The sequence below is a fragment of the Mustela nigripes genome, chromosome 3 (assembly GCF_022355385.1).
Source record: "Mustela nigripes isolate SB6536 chromosome 3, MUSNIG.SB6536, whole genome shotgun sequence".
NCBI classification, from domain to species: domain Eukaryota; kingdom Metazoa; phylum Chordata; class Mammalia; order Carnivora; family Mustelidae; genus Mustela; species Mustela nigripes.
The window spans coordinates 26,152,238-26,171,442 of NC_081559.1; the positions used below are offsets into that span (position 1 = coordinate 26,152,238).

General features: G+C 46.5%; 1 protein-coding gene across 1 annotated transcript in view; it reads right to left on the reverse strand.

Moving 5' to 3' along the window:
* Positions 1–4,076: 4,076 nt before the first annotated feature.
* MARCHF4 (membrane associated ring-CH-type finger 4) overlaps positions 4,077–19,205 on the reverse strand; it is a 108,210-nt gene continuing 93,081 nt past the window's right edge. Inside the window, exon 4 of the mRNA XM_059393439.1 lies at positions 4,077–5,861. Coding sequence (XP_059249422.1) covers positions 5,494–5,861 — 368 coding nt within the window. The 3' untranslated portion in view covers positions 4,077–5,493. The remainder of the gene's footprint in view (positions 5,862–19,205) is intronic.

The window sequence follows — 19,205 nt, forward strand, 5'->3', positions numbered from 1 at the left end:
GCTATCATATACAGAACGGTAAGTGGTAGTATTTTGGGTCCAAAGAGGGGAGATCCTGTCCGCCATTAGGGTGGAGTTTAACCTAGAGTTACAGGGAAGGAATCACTGTAAAATGGGACAGAAACCCTGAATTCAGGAGATTCTGGAAATGGGAGTAGGAAGCAACAGAAGAAATATGAAGATCTAAATTACTAAGAATCCTGCTGACGTTTGCTGACTTTGAGAGGCAGGTGATGCAGATGGTATCTGGGTTACACCCAGCTGACATAGGGCTCATTCATTCCCCTCCCATGCCCCTCAAATCAGGATAAACCTTTTATATGCGTTCCCATTTTCCTGAAAGGCAGTATAATGTAGCGTTTAACAGCCCAGCACACGGCACCAGTCCCCCTAAGGTATAAATCCCAGCACAGCTATGTATGGCTACACGACCCCAGCCTGGCACTGAACGTCTCTGGTCCTCAGTTTTCTCATCTGAAAAATGGGCGTAATTGTAGTTCTCAACTTGCTGGGTGGTTTGGGGGAACTCAATGAGTTAACATAAGTAAAAAGTTCATGATAAGTCTTGACATAGGGCAAGCGATACTCATTTTGCTCTTTTTATTACTACCCCTACATGACTAGGGGAAAGGGCAGTATCCTCAGAAGCAGAATCCAAGTCTCCGCTTAATTAACAGTCCCAGAAGCAGAGGACTGCCCCTCGGTCGGAGGACCCCCAGGACTGCGGATGCTCTGACGGTGCTCTGAGCCGTGCTGCCGACGGTTCAAGGTGCCATGCACTTCCTTGCTAGCCGGGCCTTGCAAGCATGCCGAGGACCAGCCTGGGACCAGCACCGGGGGCGTGGAGGCTGCTCTGTTCTCAGGACTCTTCCCTCTCTGACAAAGAGGGCACAGGCACAGGGTAAGCCCACTTCCTTTTCTTCCTGGAATCCCCCTGACCATGGCTCCTCTTCTTCCCTGATTGTTTATTGAGGCTTTGGATCAAAACTGAGTGTGATGGTAAGGTATTTGGTACCTGGTTATGCATTACCTGTTTAAAGAGAAGAGACTCAGCCGGGCAACCAGAGGCCGACAGGGTAATGAGGGCTGTGGTTCTCATCGGGTTGGAGCTTGGGCAGGAGGAAAACCTTCGCCCCATGGGTTCTCATTTCCATGGTGGGCTGGGTGAAGAGTGGAGAGGAGATGCCACTGAGCGGGAAGAGGCAGAAGGAAGAAGGACTTGTGGCTCCGTATGGTGCCACAGGTGGGTTCTTAGCAACACAGCTGGTCACCAACCCAACACAGCCCAGACCCTGGACTCAGATTGCTTTGAGTTATCTTGGAGGGTCATCCAGTTGTCCATGGCTCCCCAAGAACTTCCCAGTTCCCACTTGTCATTCTGCCGATAAAGGTGGGTGGAGACGTGTGAGGGGGAAGGTTCACCATTATATCACCGCTATAGCTTCAGCCCCTTACAGGTGAAAATCACTCTTGATTGCTTATTACTAGGGAACAGGGTAATTGAGAAAAGGTGAGGAGGAATAATGCAAGATGTGTTTTTCCCCTGCTTCCTAGCTTCCTCACCTCCACAGTATAATGAATTCTGCTTATAAAAGCACATCATTACTCTTAGGAATTGGTTATTGTTATAGGCAAAGCAAGCCCCTACTCTTTGCTAGGAGTCCTTGGATCCAGTGGGCAGAACAACAAAATTAGCAGCAGATTATCTCGTAGACTAAAAAATTCTATGATTTGTGTGTGTGTGTGTATGTGTGTGTGTGTGTTGTAAGCTGGTGATAGATTTGACTGGGGCTCTTCAAAATTTTGTGGCTATGCTTAGAGCCCCCAGTCTATCCACTCTGTACCACTCACCTGGAACCAGGACCAAAAATCTAATTTTCAAATAGGATACTTTTTAACTTTTTTTTTCCTAGAAGGAGAGTACTTTGTGATTTTTTTTATGGCCCTTTGTCCATAAAAATGTGGTTGAACTGTGTCCATTGTCTTTTCAGAATTCCTCAGTGCCCAGATAAAGCCAACTCTCCATTACATAGATATCTATTCAACTACAATATGATTGGACAGCATCAAAAATTGATTTTTGATTACACTCAAGTTTATGGGGTTTTGGTTGCTTGATTTGTTGGTTTTGGGGTTTTTTGGTAGGAGACAGAAATAGTTTATAATTATTTATCCCCAGTTTCCCCAACTTCCAAAATTTTTCAGTAGACCTCCACCATGACGACCTCCCTACATTGGGCCGATCCAGTTTTCCCTTAAATTAGTGTCTGTTGTCCTGCAGGGGTGAGGAGTGGAGTGGAGTGGATTGCCTGGGATTGAATTCTGTCTGATTATGGCCAGTTCCTTCACCTTTTTGCCTCAGCATCTGCATCTATAAAATGAAGGTAATAATGGTATCTGCTTCATCAGTCGCTGGCGTGCAAAGTGTGTCAATACATATATCATAGTTAATTTAATGCCTGGCACATACTGAGAGCATTAGGTATTAGCTAGTATCTTATCCCATGCCTGGGGCCATACTTGCAGATGACACGCAGTGAGTTCTCTGAAGTCTAGACATTTGTCTGATGGCATGAAGGGTGATTTGGACATTTGGCAGGGGGCAATGGTCTCTGGTTGTCAGAGGGCTCTTCTACTTGCTCCTCAGGGGTGCATATAAAATATAAAAACCCAGTCCATTCATCTTTGTACCCATAAGTTCCATTTCCCAAGGCACAGGGAATTTACCAGACTATTGGGTAGAGAAGTCAAAAGCTGACATTTCTTTTCTACTCTGATTGATATGGAGAGCCAGAGTGTGAGTTAACAAAGGAGGCGGTGTATTTCCACCATGCTAAAGGTACGACTGTGTTGTTCCAGGAGTTTTACTCATTCAGAATATTTAAAAAATTTTTTAAAAGATTTATTTATTTGAGAGAGAGTGGTGGGATGGACAAAGGGAGAAGGAGACAGACAGAATCTCAAGCAGACTCCCTGCTGACTGTGGAGCCCATCGTGGGGCTCAATCTCATGACCCTGAAATCATGCCTGCGATCATGCCTGACTGAGCCACCCAGGTGCCCCTCATTCAGAGTATTTGTTAAGCACCTACTGTGTGCCAGGTACTACTGTAGGTGCCGACAGTAAACAAGACCCAACAAATTCCAGAATGCTATTAGTCACCTCTTGTTCAGAATAGCATATTCTGGATGTCCCCAGATGGCCATAAGTTTCTGAGGTGTCCTGTGAATTACCAAAAAAAAGATGACGTGATGGTCACTATAGTGACAAGCATATTTTGTTGCATCCTGATATTTTTTAGAAATAGATGGTTTATCCAACACATTGATATTTTCCACAACTATTGAATTAAACTGGATGGTCCATTCCTAGAACACAGGGAGAAGTAGACATACACTACAAAAGTTACTTGTACCATTTTGATGGTTTTCTCTCACTTTTATGTTTTCCTTGCATGTGTTCTTTGGTCTCGTGCCAATTATTATTTCTTTTCTGACCTGCTGGCTTGTGAGCTTCATTAGAGGAAGAACCTTCCTAGCTCACATCCCACTGAGGACTTGGCTTGACCGACTGCTGGCCTGAGGCGGAGGGCTCAGGCAAGTTGAAGGGAGGAAGGGTCTGCTGCCTGGTGCCTGCCCTGTGTCAGAGCTGTGCACTGGAAGCTTTTTTTCTGATATTCAGTGGAAGACTGTCAGGGGAAATGAGGCCTAACACACCTCTCTCCCGTGGTTCTCTCAGCTTCTCTGAAATGACTCGATGGGGTAAAAAGTCTCTTCAGATTTCCTCAAGCACTAATGGTTTCTGCTTTTAGGACTCCTAGGCAGAAACTTAAAGAGAGTTTGGGAGTTGGTCCTCTTTTTTGACTTGAAGGAATCCATGTGCTGGGAAGACAGTGAGAGGTCAGAGTCACTGATTCACATACACCCCCACACCTGCCCCCTCTGGACCCTCAGAGAGAAATGATTTCTTGCAAGGAAGAAGACACCAGGTGTGGAGCCGATAAAGAAAAGAGGGGAATCAAGAAGGAAGGAAAAACTCCCACATGGAAAAGGACACTAATGATAGGGAAAGAAATTTTATTTTCAAGCTCTTAAGAGAATAATACAAACAACAGAGAGTTTTAAAAAACCCTAAAAACTAGTTTAAAAAAGTACTTGACAGTGTCCCTTCAATACCCATGGATGGCGCGGCCATTGTGCATTGACAATGAGAAACTCTGCAGGTGACCGCCCCCCATGGCCTTCCTGGCAAGGTCCCAGGAACTGGCAGGTGGGCTCAAGGGCAGTGCTCCTTGCTAGGGTCCCTGCACCCTGCCTAGCTACATGGGAGGGACCAGGGAGTTTGTAGCACTGAGGGATGACCGCCCTCCGGGGAGGGTCCCGAGTTACAAGGAATACTTAGATTGGTCTTCACTCCACTCCTTGGGGCATGTCCAGCCAACTTTCTCCCATCTGTTGTAGCAGCTATCCTGGATGGGAGGTGCCCTGCCCTTGGGGGCCCTGGGTCTCTGCATGCGCCAAAGCAGGAGAAGGCATGACATTGAGCGTGTCCTGGCCATGGGCAGGGTTGGGTACTTGGGAAAGTCACTCCTCGATTGACAACTTTGAAGGCGGAAGCCAAAGCAGGACTGTGCTTGAGATACCCACGGGAAACCTGTACTTTTCTCTAGTTGTGTATGTGTTTCTTGTAAACATCTTTGAGCCAAACCACCATAAAATAAAGCAACAAGGGCACAAAAAGACACCCATCTCCAAACCTAAGCCCCCTTTGAGCCCCTCTGAAATTGGGAGAAGCCAAAAATCGCCCTCCCTCTGGGGGCTCACTCCAGCACCTCCCTCCCTGCACATGGCCCCAGAGTCCCTAAAGCCATCTGAGTCAGGAATCCTGCCCACCCAGATGAGCTCAGAGGCCACCAGTGCTGCCTGTCATCCTTGCCAGCTCACACCCGTCCCTCTCCCTCCCCACCACGGCCCCAAACACAGCCCCGGGGGGGGGAAACAAAAGCAAACTCGAGGGGGAAACAAGGCAGGCCACAGTGCCTTTCCTTCGCGCACCCTTTGCATTGTTCCTCCCCAGCCCTCATGCCCACAAGGGCATGACCACCAACAACTCCCCGGCTTCACCCTCCCCAGCCCCCTCTTCGCCCAGGTGTTGTGTGCACGGGCACGTCCGAAATTGTTGTCCTTGTGTTTCCTTTCGTTTCCAGCTGGATCACACTTCCTTGTGGAGTCTGTCCTGGAGTTCCTTGCTCTTCTGGGAGATTAGGCTCGACTGACTGGCCACCAGCCTCACTCACTCCCACTCTGACCCTGCCATGCAGGCCCTCCTCAAGGCCCACCGCTCTCTGCCTGTCCTCTGTTCCAGCCCCTGGGGTGCCCCCTGGCCTCCCCACACCTGCTCCCCAGACTGCGGCCCCAGCAGGCCTCGGCCCCTTCCCGGCCCAGCCTTCCCATCTCTGTGCATGGTCACGGCCTCGCTTCCAGGTCTCTCGTCTCACACTGTCGTGACCCTCATGACGAGCTCCCGGCTCCCGCCCTGGGGGCTCCGCTGTTCATGAGGTCGTAAGTGACTCAAGATGTGCAGGATGGTATAAGCACAGTGGTGATCGGACAGAGGGCCTGAGGGGTAGCTGGCCACCCTGGCAGGGCCTTCCTCAGGGCCCGGAGTGCCCCCGGCCTCCTCTTCCGAGGAGGGGGCATTGGCCTGGGTGGCTGAGGAGGTCCGGGGATTTGTCCTGCCTCCTGACTTTTGGTCCTCCAGGTCTTTCGTCTTGTCATAGTTCAGCACTTTCCACTGCTGGTTGACAGCCTGCCAGCGTTTAAAGATGCGGTAGACAGAGGGTCCCTCATGCACGATGAGACCTGAGGCACCAGGGAGAGAGGAAAGCAAAAGCTGAGTAAGAGACTGGAAGTCACTGCTGGAAAAAGTGTCTCCTTGTGTGTATCAACTGAGAGATGTCGGAGTAAACTAGATTTGTACCAGTTTGATTTGTTCTTTTCAAGCCTCTCTTTCAGCTCTGAGCCATAGGGCTACCATCCCTGTATTTCTAGGCTCAGTGAGTCCGCAGAAGGAGAAGGTGGAAGGCTGCCATACCTAGTTCATGAAATGGTGGCGTACCTATGTGCAATGCCTTTGCCTACCTCTCCTCCACCCCTCCCACTTCTTGACTTGACAAAACCCCAAATCGTCATCCATCGACAATTTTCCTACCTCTACCACATAGCTGCGGCCCCCAGCACTTGGCAGATGTTGAATAAACCATGTACTCTCAAAGGCACCATGAATGGTACCCACGGGCATTCCGTATCTGCCAATTGATGTCTGGAATTCCACCAGTTAACTCTTTGCTGCTTAACAAATAGCCCAGTGGCACTGAACTACATCCCTGGGAAAGACAACTTGGACACAATTATAATGGCCAGAAGCAGTGTAGAGCCAGAAAGAAGCCACAGCAGACAACCAGGCAGATGAAGATTGATTATGTGTCTAGTAGGTGCCAAGCACTAGGGCTGGTGCAGTGAGCAGGACAGAGTCCTGCCCTCCGAGAGCTTATATTCTAGTGGAGAGACATGCAGCAGACTCATAACCAAACCCATGAGACTGTTTCAGACACTGACAGATGCTATGGGGAAGATAAAATAGGGTTAAAGAGGCACTGGCTGCAGACACTGAGGGTCCTGCTTTATCATCAAGAGGAGAGGGTGGCAGGAAAGGCCTTTTGAGGGGAGGTGATATTTACGTTGATATGTAAATGATGAGAAGGAAGAAACCATGCAAAAATCTGGAGAGGGGCCATGTTAGTGATAGGAACTGCAAGTGTGAAGGCCAGGAAATGGGAATGGAATGCACATGGGTCAGAAGAAAGGTCAGTGTGGCCAAGGTGCAGTGATGAGTGGGAAGTACAAAGAGAGAGAAGGGGGTGCAGAGGCCAATATGATAAGGCCTTATAGGCCATGGCAAGGGATTTTTTACTTTATCCTAAGTATAATGGGAAGCCACTGAAGGGTTTTAATGGGCGGCAGGGTGATGTGATCTGGTTTATCCTTCAGAAAGTTCATCCTGGCTCCTATGGAACTGGATGAGGGAAACGAACAGGAGCAGGAAGTGACAGTGATTCAAGCAGGAAGGGATGGTGGCCCAGGCTAGGGTTCTAGCAGAGGGTTCCGTGAGAAATCGTGTGGTCAGGACATATGTAGAGGTAAAGCTCACAGGTTTGCCGACAGGTAAGGAGGAGGCAAGAGAAAAATCTGGACAACTCAGGAGCTTTTGGTGGTGGTGCCATTTGCTAATATGTTGATGGCAGGAGGGTAGGAGGGATGGATTTATATGGCAGTGGTCATGACTGTATTAGTTTCCTGTTGCTGCTGTAACAAGTGACCATATACTTAGTGACTTAGAACAGCACACATGTATTCTCTTATAGTGCTGGAGACAGAAGTCTAAAGTGAAGGTGTCAGAGGACTGGTTCTTTCTGGTAACTTTGAGAAGAGGATCCATCTCCTTGCTTTTAAGTTTCTGGAAGTTGCCTGCATTCCCTGTCTCTTACCTATAGGGCTCCGCATCTTTGTTCAAATGTTACGTCTCCTACTCTTCTGTCAATGTCTCTCTCTGTCTTGCTCTTATAAGAACACTTGGGAGTGCATTCAATCTACCTAAATAATCCAGGATTCTCCCCCTAGTTCACAGTTCTTAAATTAGTCACATCTGCAAGTCCCTTTTGCCATATAAGGTAACATTAACAGTCTGCAGGGATTAGGACCTGCATGTCTTTGGGGGCCATTATTCAGCCTGCCACAGTGATTAGCAGTTATATTTTGGTTATGGTGATTTAAAATGACTGATAGAAATCTCACTGGAAGGTCCAGGTGGGCAGTTGGACATATGAGTCTGAGTTTAGGAAGAATCCTGGCCTGGAGGTAGAAGTCATCAGTGTAGAGGTAGACTCTGAAGCCTTAGAAATGGCCCAGATCTTCTGGGGAGAGAAGGTAGACAGATAAGAGAAGAGGGTCAATGGCAGAATCCTGGGCCTTCTCGTGTGTAGAGGTTTGGTGGAGGTAGAGCCAGCAAAAGAGGCTCTGAAGGAGCAATAAGTGATATAAACACAAGACCAGCAAGTGTGTAGACCCAGAAGTCTAGAGAAGGATACATTTCAAGAAAGAATGTGTGCTAACTCTCAGATTCTGTTGAGCGGGTGGCTCAGGTGGAATCAGGAGTGGCCACTGGCTTAGTAGGCACAGGTGGAGGAAGGATGATAGATGTACAAATCAGATAGTTCTCATCCAAGTACCTCTGTCTCTTCTATAATTTCATCAGCTAAGATGGAAGGGATATGGGAGGAAGTGTTGAAGATTTATGGATAGAAGAAAAGAGGGAAATCATTATCTTAGAAAGTGGAAGACTGAATTTACAAAGGAGATATGAAATAATTATCTAACAGTGTTGAGTGTCCCTTTGAGGTTTGTGGCCACAAATTTGAAAAGAGTTGTATGGTTTTTCCCCATTCCTTCAACTGCTTGCTAGGTACACCTATGGAGTGAGAAAGCTGAGTTTAATCAGGATAGACTTTTCCCAGGCAAGTGAGACAGGCAAGAGAAGACACAGAATTATGGATGTTTGCAAGGGAGTGGTTGTCACACTGGCCCATGAAGTCTGGGCTGGAGAGGAGGAAAGTGATACACAAAAGGGATAAGGAAAAATGGAACGTGATAGGGTCAATGCCAAGAGGTCTCTTTGAAGTTACAGAATTGCTAGAGTCAATGAACTATGGGAATGGGATTGGGGGGTTGGGGCTCAGAGAGTAGGGTGTTTAAATCCAGACTTTGGGAATGGTGTGGTTCTTGGTGATGATGAGGTCTAGGGAATGTCCACTTGAGCAGGGGCTGAGATGGGCTAGAGGAAAAGACCTGTAGCGTAATGAGGTAACCAAAAAGCTGGACAGATTATCTGCATCAACCATCCTCAATGCTATCAGACCAAATGCCCCCCTTTTAAAACAAATATAATTTAATATACCCTTTCTTATCCTGAAGTGAAATTCATAAGATAAATAAGCTACCATGATTTTTTAAAAAATAAATTAATGTGATGCCCTAAACAGATAATGTAAAAAACCAAAAACACAGAGAAGTCATTTATAACCAGACAGTATGAATTTCAACACAAATTCTGGGACACAACTACATTAGAAAACAAACAAAAAAACCTCAAAGATTTCCAAAATGTCCCCTAGGGGATGGTACCACCTCTCCTGAGAGCTACTGATCACAGAGATGCTGCAGACAGGAATGGTGGGAGGGAGTGTATGAACCAGGTGCTCCCAGGAATGTGAGGAAAGAGTAGGCACCCAGCAGTCAATAGCATCAAGAAGGGGAAAGTGTCGTCAAATATGGTTACATGCACTTCAAAGGGACTGAAGCTTCTGAAGGATAAAGGCAGAGAAGCAGTATGGAAGTGGTAATGGGGAGAAGGAGGATGTGGACTTCACTTCCAGGACCCGTAGAATAGAGTATATGGGAGAAAAAGCAGTTACCACTTGAGACAGCAAGAAACAGTGTCCTCAGAAGACAGCTGTTTCAATGAAAGAAACACTCACAGAAGCTGCTAGTGATGGACCGTGAGGTCCAGAGAAAGGGCTAGGAAGATGGAGCCAGTTAAGGGAAGCACATAAAAGGAAAGGGGTGATTGTCTATATCATGAAGGTAGTCTGGGAGGCTGGGCCCTGTGCTGGGGAGTGAGAAGACTGGGCATTTACCCTGTAGCAACTGTCAGTGGAAGGGAGGCTGCTGGCCTGGCCTCTGGGGGGGGGAAGAGCTGACTCACAGCAAATAACAATGAGTCACTCCAGCCTCCTCAATGTCAAGCAGAGATGGGATGGAACATCTCAAAGCTTCTCCAATCTTGAACACACTGTGATTCTAGGAGACAAGATAGCCACCCACTGCCACTCTTTCCTCTAATGTGACAACAGTTCCTGAAATTGCACTCTGGCATCAAGTTTTCCAGAGTTTGTTAGAGAGACAATCTCCCTGTGGCCCAGTTGTTCCTAATCTCTTGGGTCATGTGCCCCTTTGAGGATCTGATGAAGGCTAAGGACCATCTCCCTGGAACAAAAGCCACACAGATGAATCTAGGAGTTCATAAATCTGAAGACCACCAATGGGCTCCTTGATATGGCCTGTCTGATACTGGACAAGGAGACATCTTCTCTGCCCCGTTTCATCATCCTACCCCACTTACTTCCTTCAACCTTGTGAATATGTGTTCTGTGTTCATTATTTCCAAAAGCCTGTTTGAGCACTTCAATGTTCTTTTCCCAGACTGCAAGACCCTCGAGGACAGAGGCCAGGAATGGTTGAGGGTTGGGCAGTCAGCACAGTAGCAGGAGCTTAACAAAGCCTCAGTGACAATGGAAGAGATGGGGGCCTTGGGGAAAGAGAAGCAGGATCTTTTGAAGCCCCAAACTAACTCTTTCCAATAACAGCCACTACACTTGATTCTTAATTAGCTTCTTGATCAGACAATTTTACCCTGATTGAAGAGGGTGGCTTAAATTTTTGGTCTGAATGCTGCATTCTAATTATCTAACTGTCTAGTGTTCAGGAAGTAATTAAACCACTTTAATGGATAGATGGCTGAAGGGGGGAAGGTGCACCTGTTTTTGTAGATAATGCTTGTTTGGCAAAAATGGGAAAAGCACGAACTACCTCATTCGCACCCACTCCTCTTAGCTCTCTCTGCTTCTTGATCTACAAATTACTTATTGATTCCTTGGATGGCAGAATAAAAGCAAAACAAAAATGGAGTAAGGTGGGCGGGGCTCATCTGATTGGGATGGATGAAAATAGGCAAGTTGACAAGATGGGAGAGAAGGAAGATGGGTTGGAAGTGGCAGCGGATGGAGAGAGAGGCTGAAATTAGAGTAGGAGGAAAGAAAACTACTGGTGAAGGGAGACAGAGAGGCAATAGAAAAAGATAGATCATTAGAACACATGGCAATATGGGAAATTCAGTGTGTTTTGATTGGTCCTTCTCTGGCATTTTTTGTTTCATTTAACAATGACTTCATAACCACCTCCAAGGTGCCCAACCCTGGACTGTATTTGTGGGAAATCCAGTTCCAGAAGAATTTCCACCTTCATCTCCCTGACATCTCCCCACCTTTGGGGGCAGCTCTTCTTCACATCTCTGGAGGTTCCATAACTCTCAGAACACTTTGCTTGTCATCATCTCTCTTCCCACTAGCCTCCAGTGGAAGTGGCCCTTTGGTTAGCTCATGAAAAGGGAGGCAAAATGGCCACTGTGAGTGGGTGGTCCTGTCTGCTTGGCTCCCCCTGCCCCTAACTCACTGCTGACCCAGCACTCTCAGGAAGTCCTCAACCCCTGCTTGGCATTACCATCCCAGTCCTGCCATGCTGAATATTGGCCAATGGCTCTTGCTGTGTCCAAAGTGGTGAGATACCATTTAACTCTATTAAGATATATCCTGAGTACCTACTATGTGCTTCTCTGAGCATATGTGATGGAACAAAAGAACTGGTTCTTATCACGTATGGAGTTAACAGGCGAGGGCTAACTGAGAAGTCTGCAGAGAAGCCTCTTGTCCCCTCACCAATGCCCAAATCCTCCTTCGCGCTCCTCCTGTCCTGCTGGTATCCTGATTTCGGTGGAAAAAAAGTTACAGACAACTGTACAACAGTGCTTCTCAACTTTAGCATGCATCAGAATCTGCCAAGGAGCTTGTTACAACACCGGGTCCTGGGCTCTACCTCCAGAAAGTCTGAATCAGTTGGTCTTAGATGAGGCTTAAGGATTTGCATTTCTAAGCCACTGCTGCCTGTGTGCCCACTGACCACACTTGAGCAGCCCTGCCTAGAACATGGTCCTTACCTGGCCTACTACCTCATGGAAGGATCTGAATTTTGGTCAAAGAAAGAGCTATATGTAATTTTTTTTAAAAAAGATTTTATTTATTTATCTGACAGAGAGATCACAAGTAGGGAGAGAGGCAGGCAGAGAGAAAGGAGGAAGCAGGGTCCCTCCTGGGCAGAGAGCCTGATGTGGGGCTCAATCCCAGGACCCTGGGATCATGACCTGAGCTGAAAGCAGAGGCTTTAACCCACTGAGCCACCCAGGCACCCCTATATGTAATTTTTTTTTAAAGATTTTTAAAAGATTTTTTTATGTATTTATTTGACAGAGAGAGACACAGGGAGAGAGGGAACACAAGCAGGGGGAGTGGGAGAGAGAGAAGCAGGCTTCCTGCTGAGCAGGGAGCCTGATGTGGGCCTTGATCCCTGGACCCTGGGATCATGACCTGAGCTGAAGGCAGATGGTTAACGACTGAGCCACCCAGGCGCCCGAGCTGTATGTAATTTTTTAAAAAGTTTTATTTATTTTGGGGGGAGAGAGAGCACAAGGGGAGGGGAGGGCCAAAGGGGGAAAGGGAGAGAGAATCCCAAGCAGACTCCCCACTGAGCATGGAGCCCAGTGTGGGGCCCGATCTCACCATCCTGGGATCATGACCCAAGCTGAAACCAAGAGTCAAGGTGCTCAACCCACTAAGCCAGTCTGGCGCCCTAAGAGGTATAGGTAATTTTTTAAAAAAATGTTCTAGTTCCAGATGAGACAAACATGGAAACACGAGACAGCTAAAGAAATGGATACTTCCCTTCTAGACCCAGAAGACTTTGGGTCGCACAGTTCAGAGTCACCTCACATAGCGGACATTCAGAGTTTCTGCCACGTACTAGCCATAGGGATTTGGGCAAGTCACTTCCTCTTCCCAAGCCCCACCTCTTCCCAAGCCCCAGGCTCTTCAGCCATGGGACTGATACCTCCTTGCTTAGGAGATTAAAAAGAGGAAATGAGTCCTGTGTGCTCTTGCTTGGGGCTATGCCCAAGCCAGCCCAAGCCATGTGATACTGATTGTTGTGGGGGTGGGGGTGGAAATTACAAGCCAGAAAAAGCCCACTGGTATCTTTTCCTCCTCTTTTATAGCCAACCTGGTTCCCAAGTGCAAACACCTGTTCTTCTGACTCCTAAACTGCCCTTCCCAATCCTCAGTCTGAGTCATTGTTTATACATGAATAAGATGCTGGAGCTGAGAACAGCACTAGGGGCCAGCTGATTCTGCAGATGTGGTGACTAGCCTGCACTCCTGGCTCCTCTCCTACCACGAAGAGCCTTCCACAGTGCCAGGGGAGGGGTGCTCCCCGCCTGCAGAGTCCCCTGCTGTCACACGGCTGCGGGGCAAGGCTTCACCCTGAAGCCTCACCACTGCCAAGCTCAACTTCCTGATGCAACCCCTTGAGGGCCTGGCCCTGTCAGAACCTTCACTGAAGAACTTATCAAGCAAGCGTGGAAAAGAAATCAATCTAACTGGCTAGTGCTGGGGGGCCGGGGACTAGGAGGTGCTGTCATGAGATGCCATCTGCCATTCTCCATGGTCACAACTTTGTGCTCCTCACAAGTGTAGCTAGGCTGGGCTCCTGGGAGCCCCTCTGAGGAGGTGGCGAGATGTGGATCCACAGGCCTCTTTTGGGCAGGCTCACCTTGACCCACATGCTTTGGGTCTTAGTTTGAGTTACTCTTTCAGCAATAAAGACCCAATGAAAGATTTCAATGTGGGTGAAGCAAAACTAGCTTCCCTTTGTGTTTCTATCCTGTTGATGCCTCGTCCATGTCCAGGGAGGGGCTGTCCCCTTGGCGGTCCCTTCTATTAGAATTCCCTTCCCAGCAGGGTTCTTGCTGGACTGGTTGACCTTGGTAAAGCTGGACAGGATGCCTCTAAGCACATCAGAGCCAGGACCATCCCGATCCCACTCAAGGCATTGTGGAGACCCTTAGAAGACCTTAGCAGGAAAATCATAAGAGCGCTGAGACTCCTTGAAATGAATGAACCCAACTCAGTGGGACTGGGTAGGGAAGAAAAATATTCCTGGGGCCCCAAATAACCCTGCATTGGTATAAGTGAGGAATCCATTCCTGGAAGTGTGTGTGTGTGTGTGAAGCTATGTCCCAAGAAACTATGGATTTTTTTCTGTGGGCGTTATCTAAAAGCTCAGAGCTATCACTATCTGGAAAGATACAGACAGAATTGCATTTCTCAGCCACTCTGGATGATGGTGATGAAGGTCATGGTGATGATGGTGATGGCAATGATAGCACTTATGGAATTCTTACCATGTTTTGTCACGCTAAAAGGGCTTTGCAAATATAGTCTACATCTCACAGAAATCCCCGTAGGTAGGTGGTATTATCTCCACTCGACAGAAGAGGAAACTGAGCTCAGAGAGGCTTAGGTGTTGTTCAAAGACACACAGCTTGTACATGTAATGGGACATAAACTTAGGTTCATCTTGAAACAGAATGGTGCCATGTGTCTGGACTCCTTCCTCCTCTATGTTCCAGGTCATGGGCTCCCTGAGAGAGAAGCTGTGGAGATAATTTTTTATAGTCTCTATGTATGAGTATACAATTTCTATATCAGTTCACAATAAGATGTCTTTTGTGTTATGCATTTACAAAACGTGTTACCGTGTTAGAGTGGTTAAGGATATTGGCTTTGAAATCAGATGACACTAGGTTCTAGTTGTATGACCTTGGTTGATTTACCTCTTAACCTTAATTATTTTTATCAGGAAAATGTGCATTTTAATAATACCTACATATAAGTTCGTAGGGAGGAAATAAGATAATGCACATAAAACACTTTTAACATTTGGTACATAATGAATAGTAAATTTTAATTATTTTATTATCATATTATGAAATAATATGACTTCATCTTAAAGAAGTTATGTTAAAGTTACAAAAGTAGTTTATTTAAGCAAATGTGCCAGAATTCTATAATTAAAAATAGTTCAAAATCCCAGGATTTTAAAAGACTACTCCTGAGAGGTGCCTGGGTGGCTCAGTTGGTTAAGCATCTGCCTTCAGCTCAGATCATGATCTCATGGTCCTGGGATCAAGCCCCACATCGGTCTCCCTACTCAGTGGGGAGCCTGCTTCTCCCTCTCCCTCTCCATGTATTTTCTCTCTCTCTCTCTCTGTGTCAAACAAATAAATAAAATCTAAAAAAAAAAAAAAAAAAAGGACTACCCTTGGAACTGGGTATTCTTTCTTAGGCTGTACTAGTGCAGAGCTTCTCTGGAAATTTCTCAAAGATGTAGCCTGTGACAGACATGACTGTCTGTCCACCAAATCCCAACTCTTCTCTTCCTTAGTCCAGAGTTGCCACAGAGAACGAATGACGTTTCAGCACTTTGTACCCATGGGGAGCAGGGTGACCAAGACTACATGTGAGCATGAGTCAGGTCAAGGTTGAAGAATGGGTATTGAGGGAGAAAGTGTGTGAGTGTGTGTGTGTGTGTGTATGTGTGTGTGTGCGTGCGCGCTTTATCCATTCTTGATTTTAATTTCTATTCACTGGAAATTAAAGATTAAAAAGCCTAGGGGACAGTAGTCACAAACTGAAAGGAGCCTGGGTCCCTGAGTCTCTCTGTGGAGGAAAACTTCCCACTGATCAGGAACTTCTACTGTATTAACCACTGAAATTATATATATATCTGTTGGGGTGACTCTAAAATACATGTGCTAGGGTAGAGGTCACAGAGAAAAGCAGCTTTGGGTTCAATGGCATGTTTCATGTCATCACTGAACTGTATTACCAGATTAGGCTTTCTTTCCTAGCCATAGACCCACTGTCAACAGACAGACATGCCACTCCTGAAGCTGTTCCCACGACTGTATTATAGGCACTGAAGACAGTTCCCAAGAGGTGTCTCTACACTATTTTGAGCCCCACTGGCACACTGGAGTAAATGATTGCTTCCCAAGGGGTCTCCTTTGAGAAGGACAGGGCTCATTTGGTGTGTCTGCTTCTAAAGCAGTCATCTGCATTTACCGAGCAGTTAGCAGCTCAGCAGTGAAGAGAAGGGGCCTTGCATAGGAAGCCCCGGTCGGGGAAGGTAGGGGGTGGGTGGAATATGAGTTAACAGTTAATCTGGAGAGTTGGAGAAGCCATATGCATTTAATGGAACCAAGACTGAACATCATCTTGCCCATTTACATGGCTGAGGCTTATCAGTTGTTTGGTCTAGCCAAACATGATTGGGAATCCCCCCACCACCATGGTGGTCGACCTCTGAGAATTATGACATCTTCTTATCATGGAAGTGACTTCAAAATCCTCAAATGTCAGACCTAGAAGTACTCTGCAAGTTATCAGGTTCAACTGTCTCATTTTATAGATGACTTAACTGAATTACAATAGGAAGAAGCAACTTGCCCAAGGTCACAGAAGGCAAGGAGAATCTAGTCTTCAGACCTAGATTTTCTACCTTCAAGTGTCTTTGGGGGTACCAGGCTGTCTTCTCTAGATTTTCAGTTTATTAATCAGGGAATTAAAAGGTTTGACAGATGGGGTCATTTCTAACCCAAGGGAAGGAAGAAAAGAAGGAATATTTCTACCAGTTGTTTTTCAATTAATGTGAATTAAAATTAAGTTTGGGGGTGCCTGGGTGGCTCAGTGGGTTAAGCCTCTGCCTTTGGCTCAGGTCATGATCTCAGGGTCCTGGGATCAAGCCCCTCCTCAGGCTTTCTGCTCAGCAGGGAGCCTGCTTCCTCCTCTCTCTCTCTGCCTGCCTCTCTATTTGTGATCTCACTCTCTGTCAAATAAATAAATGAAATCTTTAAAAAAAATTAAGTTTGAAAAATCATGTTTTTGTGGTCCTGCCACCCTCACCCTTTGCCCATTTACTATAAATTAGAATTTGAATTCCTTTATCTAAGAGGGCAGACACCAAGTATCTCTAAATTATAGGAAAGAACTTCAATGGACAGCAGACAGAAGAAGCTTTAACAAAAGATTTTCTATAATTCTGCAAATTGCCATCTTCCACTGTTTTAAAGATTTGGAACAATCTCAGAAATGCTCCCCTTCTCCTCCCTGACCACATCCCACTCACAAGTGAAAAAAATAAACATGATAAGGATGAGGTCCTCATTTTTGCAGATTTGACTTTTTGGTGGCCAATCTCTTGAGTCTGTGGAGTGAAAAAAAATGTTTTTGGTGCCAAAGACCTTAATTAATTTGCTCTTGTTAAATCCTAATAACTTGACCCACTGGAGCAGAGACTGTCCCATTTGTTTGCTGGGAGGCTCTGTCAGCTTTTCTGCTGGGGCAGACAGCGTCGTTAGAGGTGACAGAAGAGGAGCCAGGTGGCAGGAGGACATTCTATGTAATCAGATCTTCTCATTGAAGGGACATGGGTGAGGGAACTAAAAGCCTTCAAGAAGAGGCACTGCTCCATATAACAGCAGACTTTCAATTATGTGAGGGCAGGGGGTCAGGCTCTCTAGGCTGTGATTGGTTTCTAGTTTTAACAGTTTCCACAAACCTTTAATGAGTGCCTACTCCAAGGGGAATCTATCCAGATCAAGTGCCCCCCCAGCCTGGTCGCTGATATTTATGATGCCTGCTCCTTCCCATATGCCATTGTATTCAGTCCTCTCAGCAGTGCTCTGAAGATGGTATTATTAGCCTATTGCACAGATGAGAGAAGGGAACCAGAGAGTGGTTACACAAGTCACTCAAGGTCCTAAGGTTAGTAAGAAACTGAGCAGCATGGGGTCCAGACCCTTATGTAGCACACTCCTGCTGCTCCAGAGAGCCACCACCCTGGCTTTTGTGACTCCTTCCCTCCCTTTTTTCTCATTCTCAGCATCCATCTCTTCAGTGTATAATGTTCTCCAGGTCTCCATCCTTATCCACCTACTCTCTGAATGCTCCTTCTAAGTTGTCTTGTCAAAACCCACAGCTTTACCCACCTCATTGTTGACCCCTAAACCCGTGTTTTATTATCTAACTTCCTACAGTTTTATTAGCCAACTGCCTACAGAAACCTTTCCTTACTTTCCTCCCCCCTCTTCCCATTAGTCACCGATCCTCTTCAGAACCAGTCCAGTGCCCTCAAATCTTCCTCTATCAACAGGAAGCCGTAAAATGCCCTTTCCTTCTTTCTACCCCCACAGAGACTCCTTCCTGGCAATGCCTTCCCCTCTTTGCAACCCATAATGTACCCCCTGTCTCTTGCTTCTCTTCTACTGCAAACTCTTTGGTTAGGAACTGCCTCTTACCTCACTGCCTGGATTTTAGGCTTGTGATGGACTTTTCATTTGATGCTTTTGCCAAAGACTTACCTTTGGTTCCCCTTTGCTTCTCCCATCGCCAACCCCATTCTCGTGCTCAGCTGTGGTATCCCCATTCAAGCCAGACCCAAGGGTTCCTACTTACTTCAGAGAAGTTCACACAGTCTTACCTCATCCACATCCTAAGTGCTTCTCAAGGTCATGCCATACACTTCTTCCCACTGTGCTGTTTTGCACTTCTTTCCCTTTTGCTCGGACTTTTACAAGCATTTTCCCACTGGCCCCTCCCTACCTCTAGTCTTTCCAGCTCTGGTCCATCCTCCCCACCATTGCCTGAGTTATCTCTTTAAAACACACATATATCTGACCACACTTCTTCCAAGGGTAAAATCTTATCAATGCCTCCATATCACCAACAGGGTGAAGTCTGAGCTGCTTAGCCCATGATTCATGGCATTGTGGGATTTGGCTTCTGCCAACCTCCACATCCCTATGGCCCATTACACACCTTCCCACTCTGGCTCTTGATGCTGAACCATACATACCTTCCCAGAGTCTCCCAAGGGTCCCTGGTTCTCTCAAGTCTCTGTGCCTCTATACATGCTAGTTTCTCTGCTTGGAATGTTCTTTTCCTCTCTTCTGGAAAAACTTTGCCCTATCTTTTGAAAAATAGCTGAAGGATAGAGTTCCTTCCTTCAAAAAGCCTTGCTGGACCCCTCCAAAAGGGAGTTAATTGTTCTCTGTTCTGTTCCATATTTCTCTGTATGTTATAGTGGCTTCCACTGTGCTGTACTTTATTTGTAGACTGGGAGCTCCTTGAGGGCAAAGACTGTGTCTCGTTCATTACTTTATTAAAGTTTCCTAGTTTCCGGAACAAAACATTTGGCCAGGAAATGCTACCGAGTGAATGAACATGACCATCCTGAGGATCTTCTGACTCATAAATGATAAATGATTAACTTGTCTGCCTTCCCAGTGAAATATAAGATCCTTGAGAGCAAGTGACTATCTTATTGGGAGTGCCCTTTCAATAAATATTTTTTAGTGATGAATGG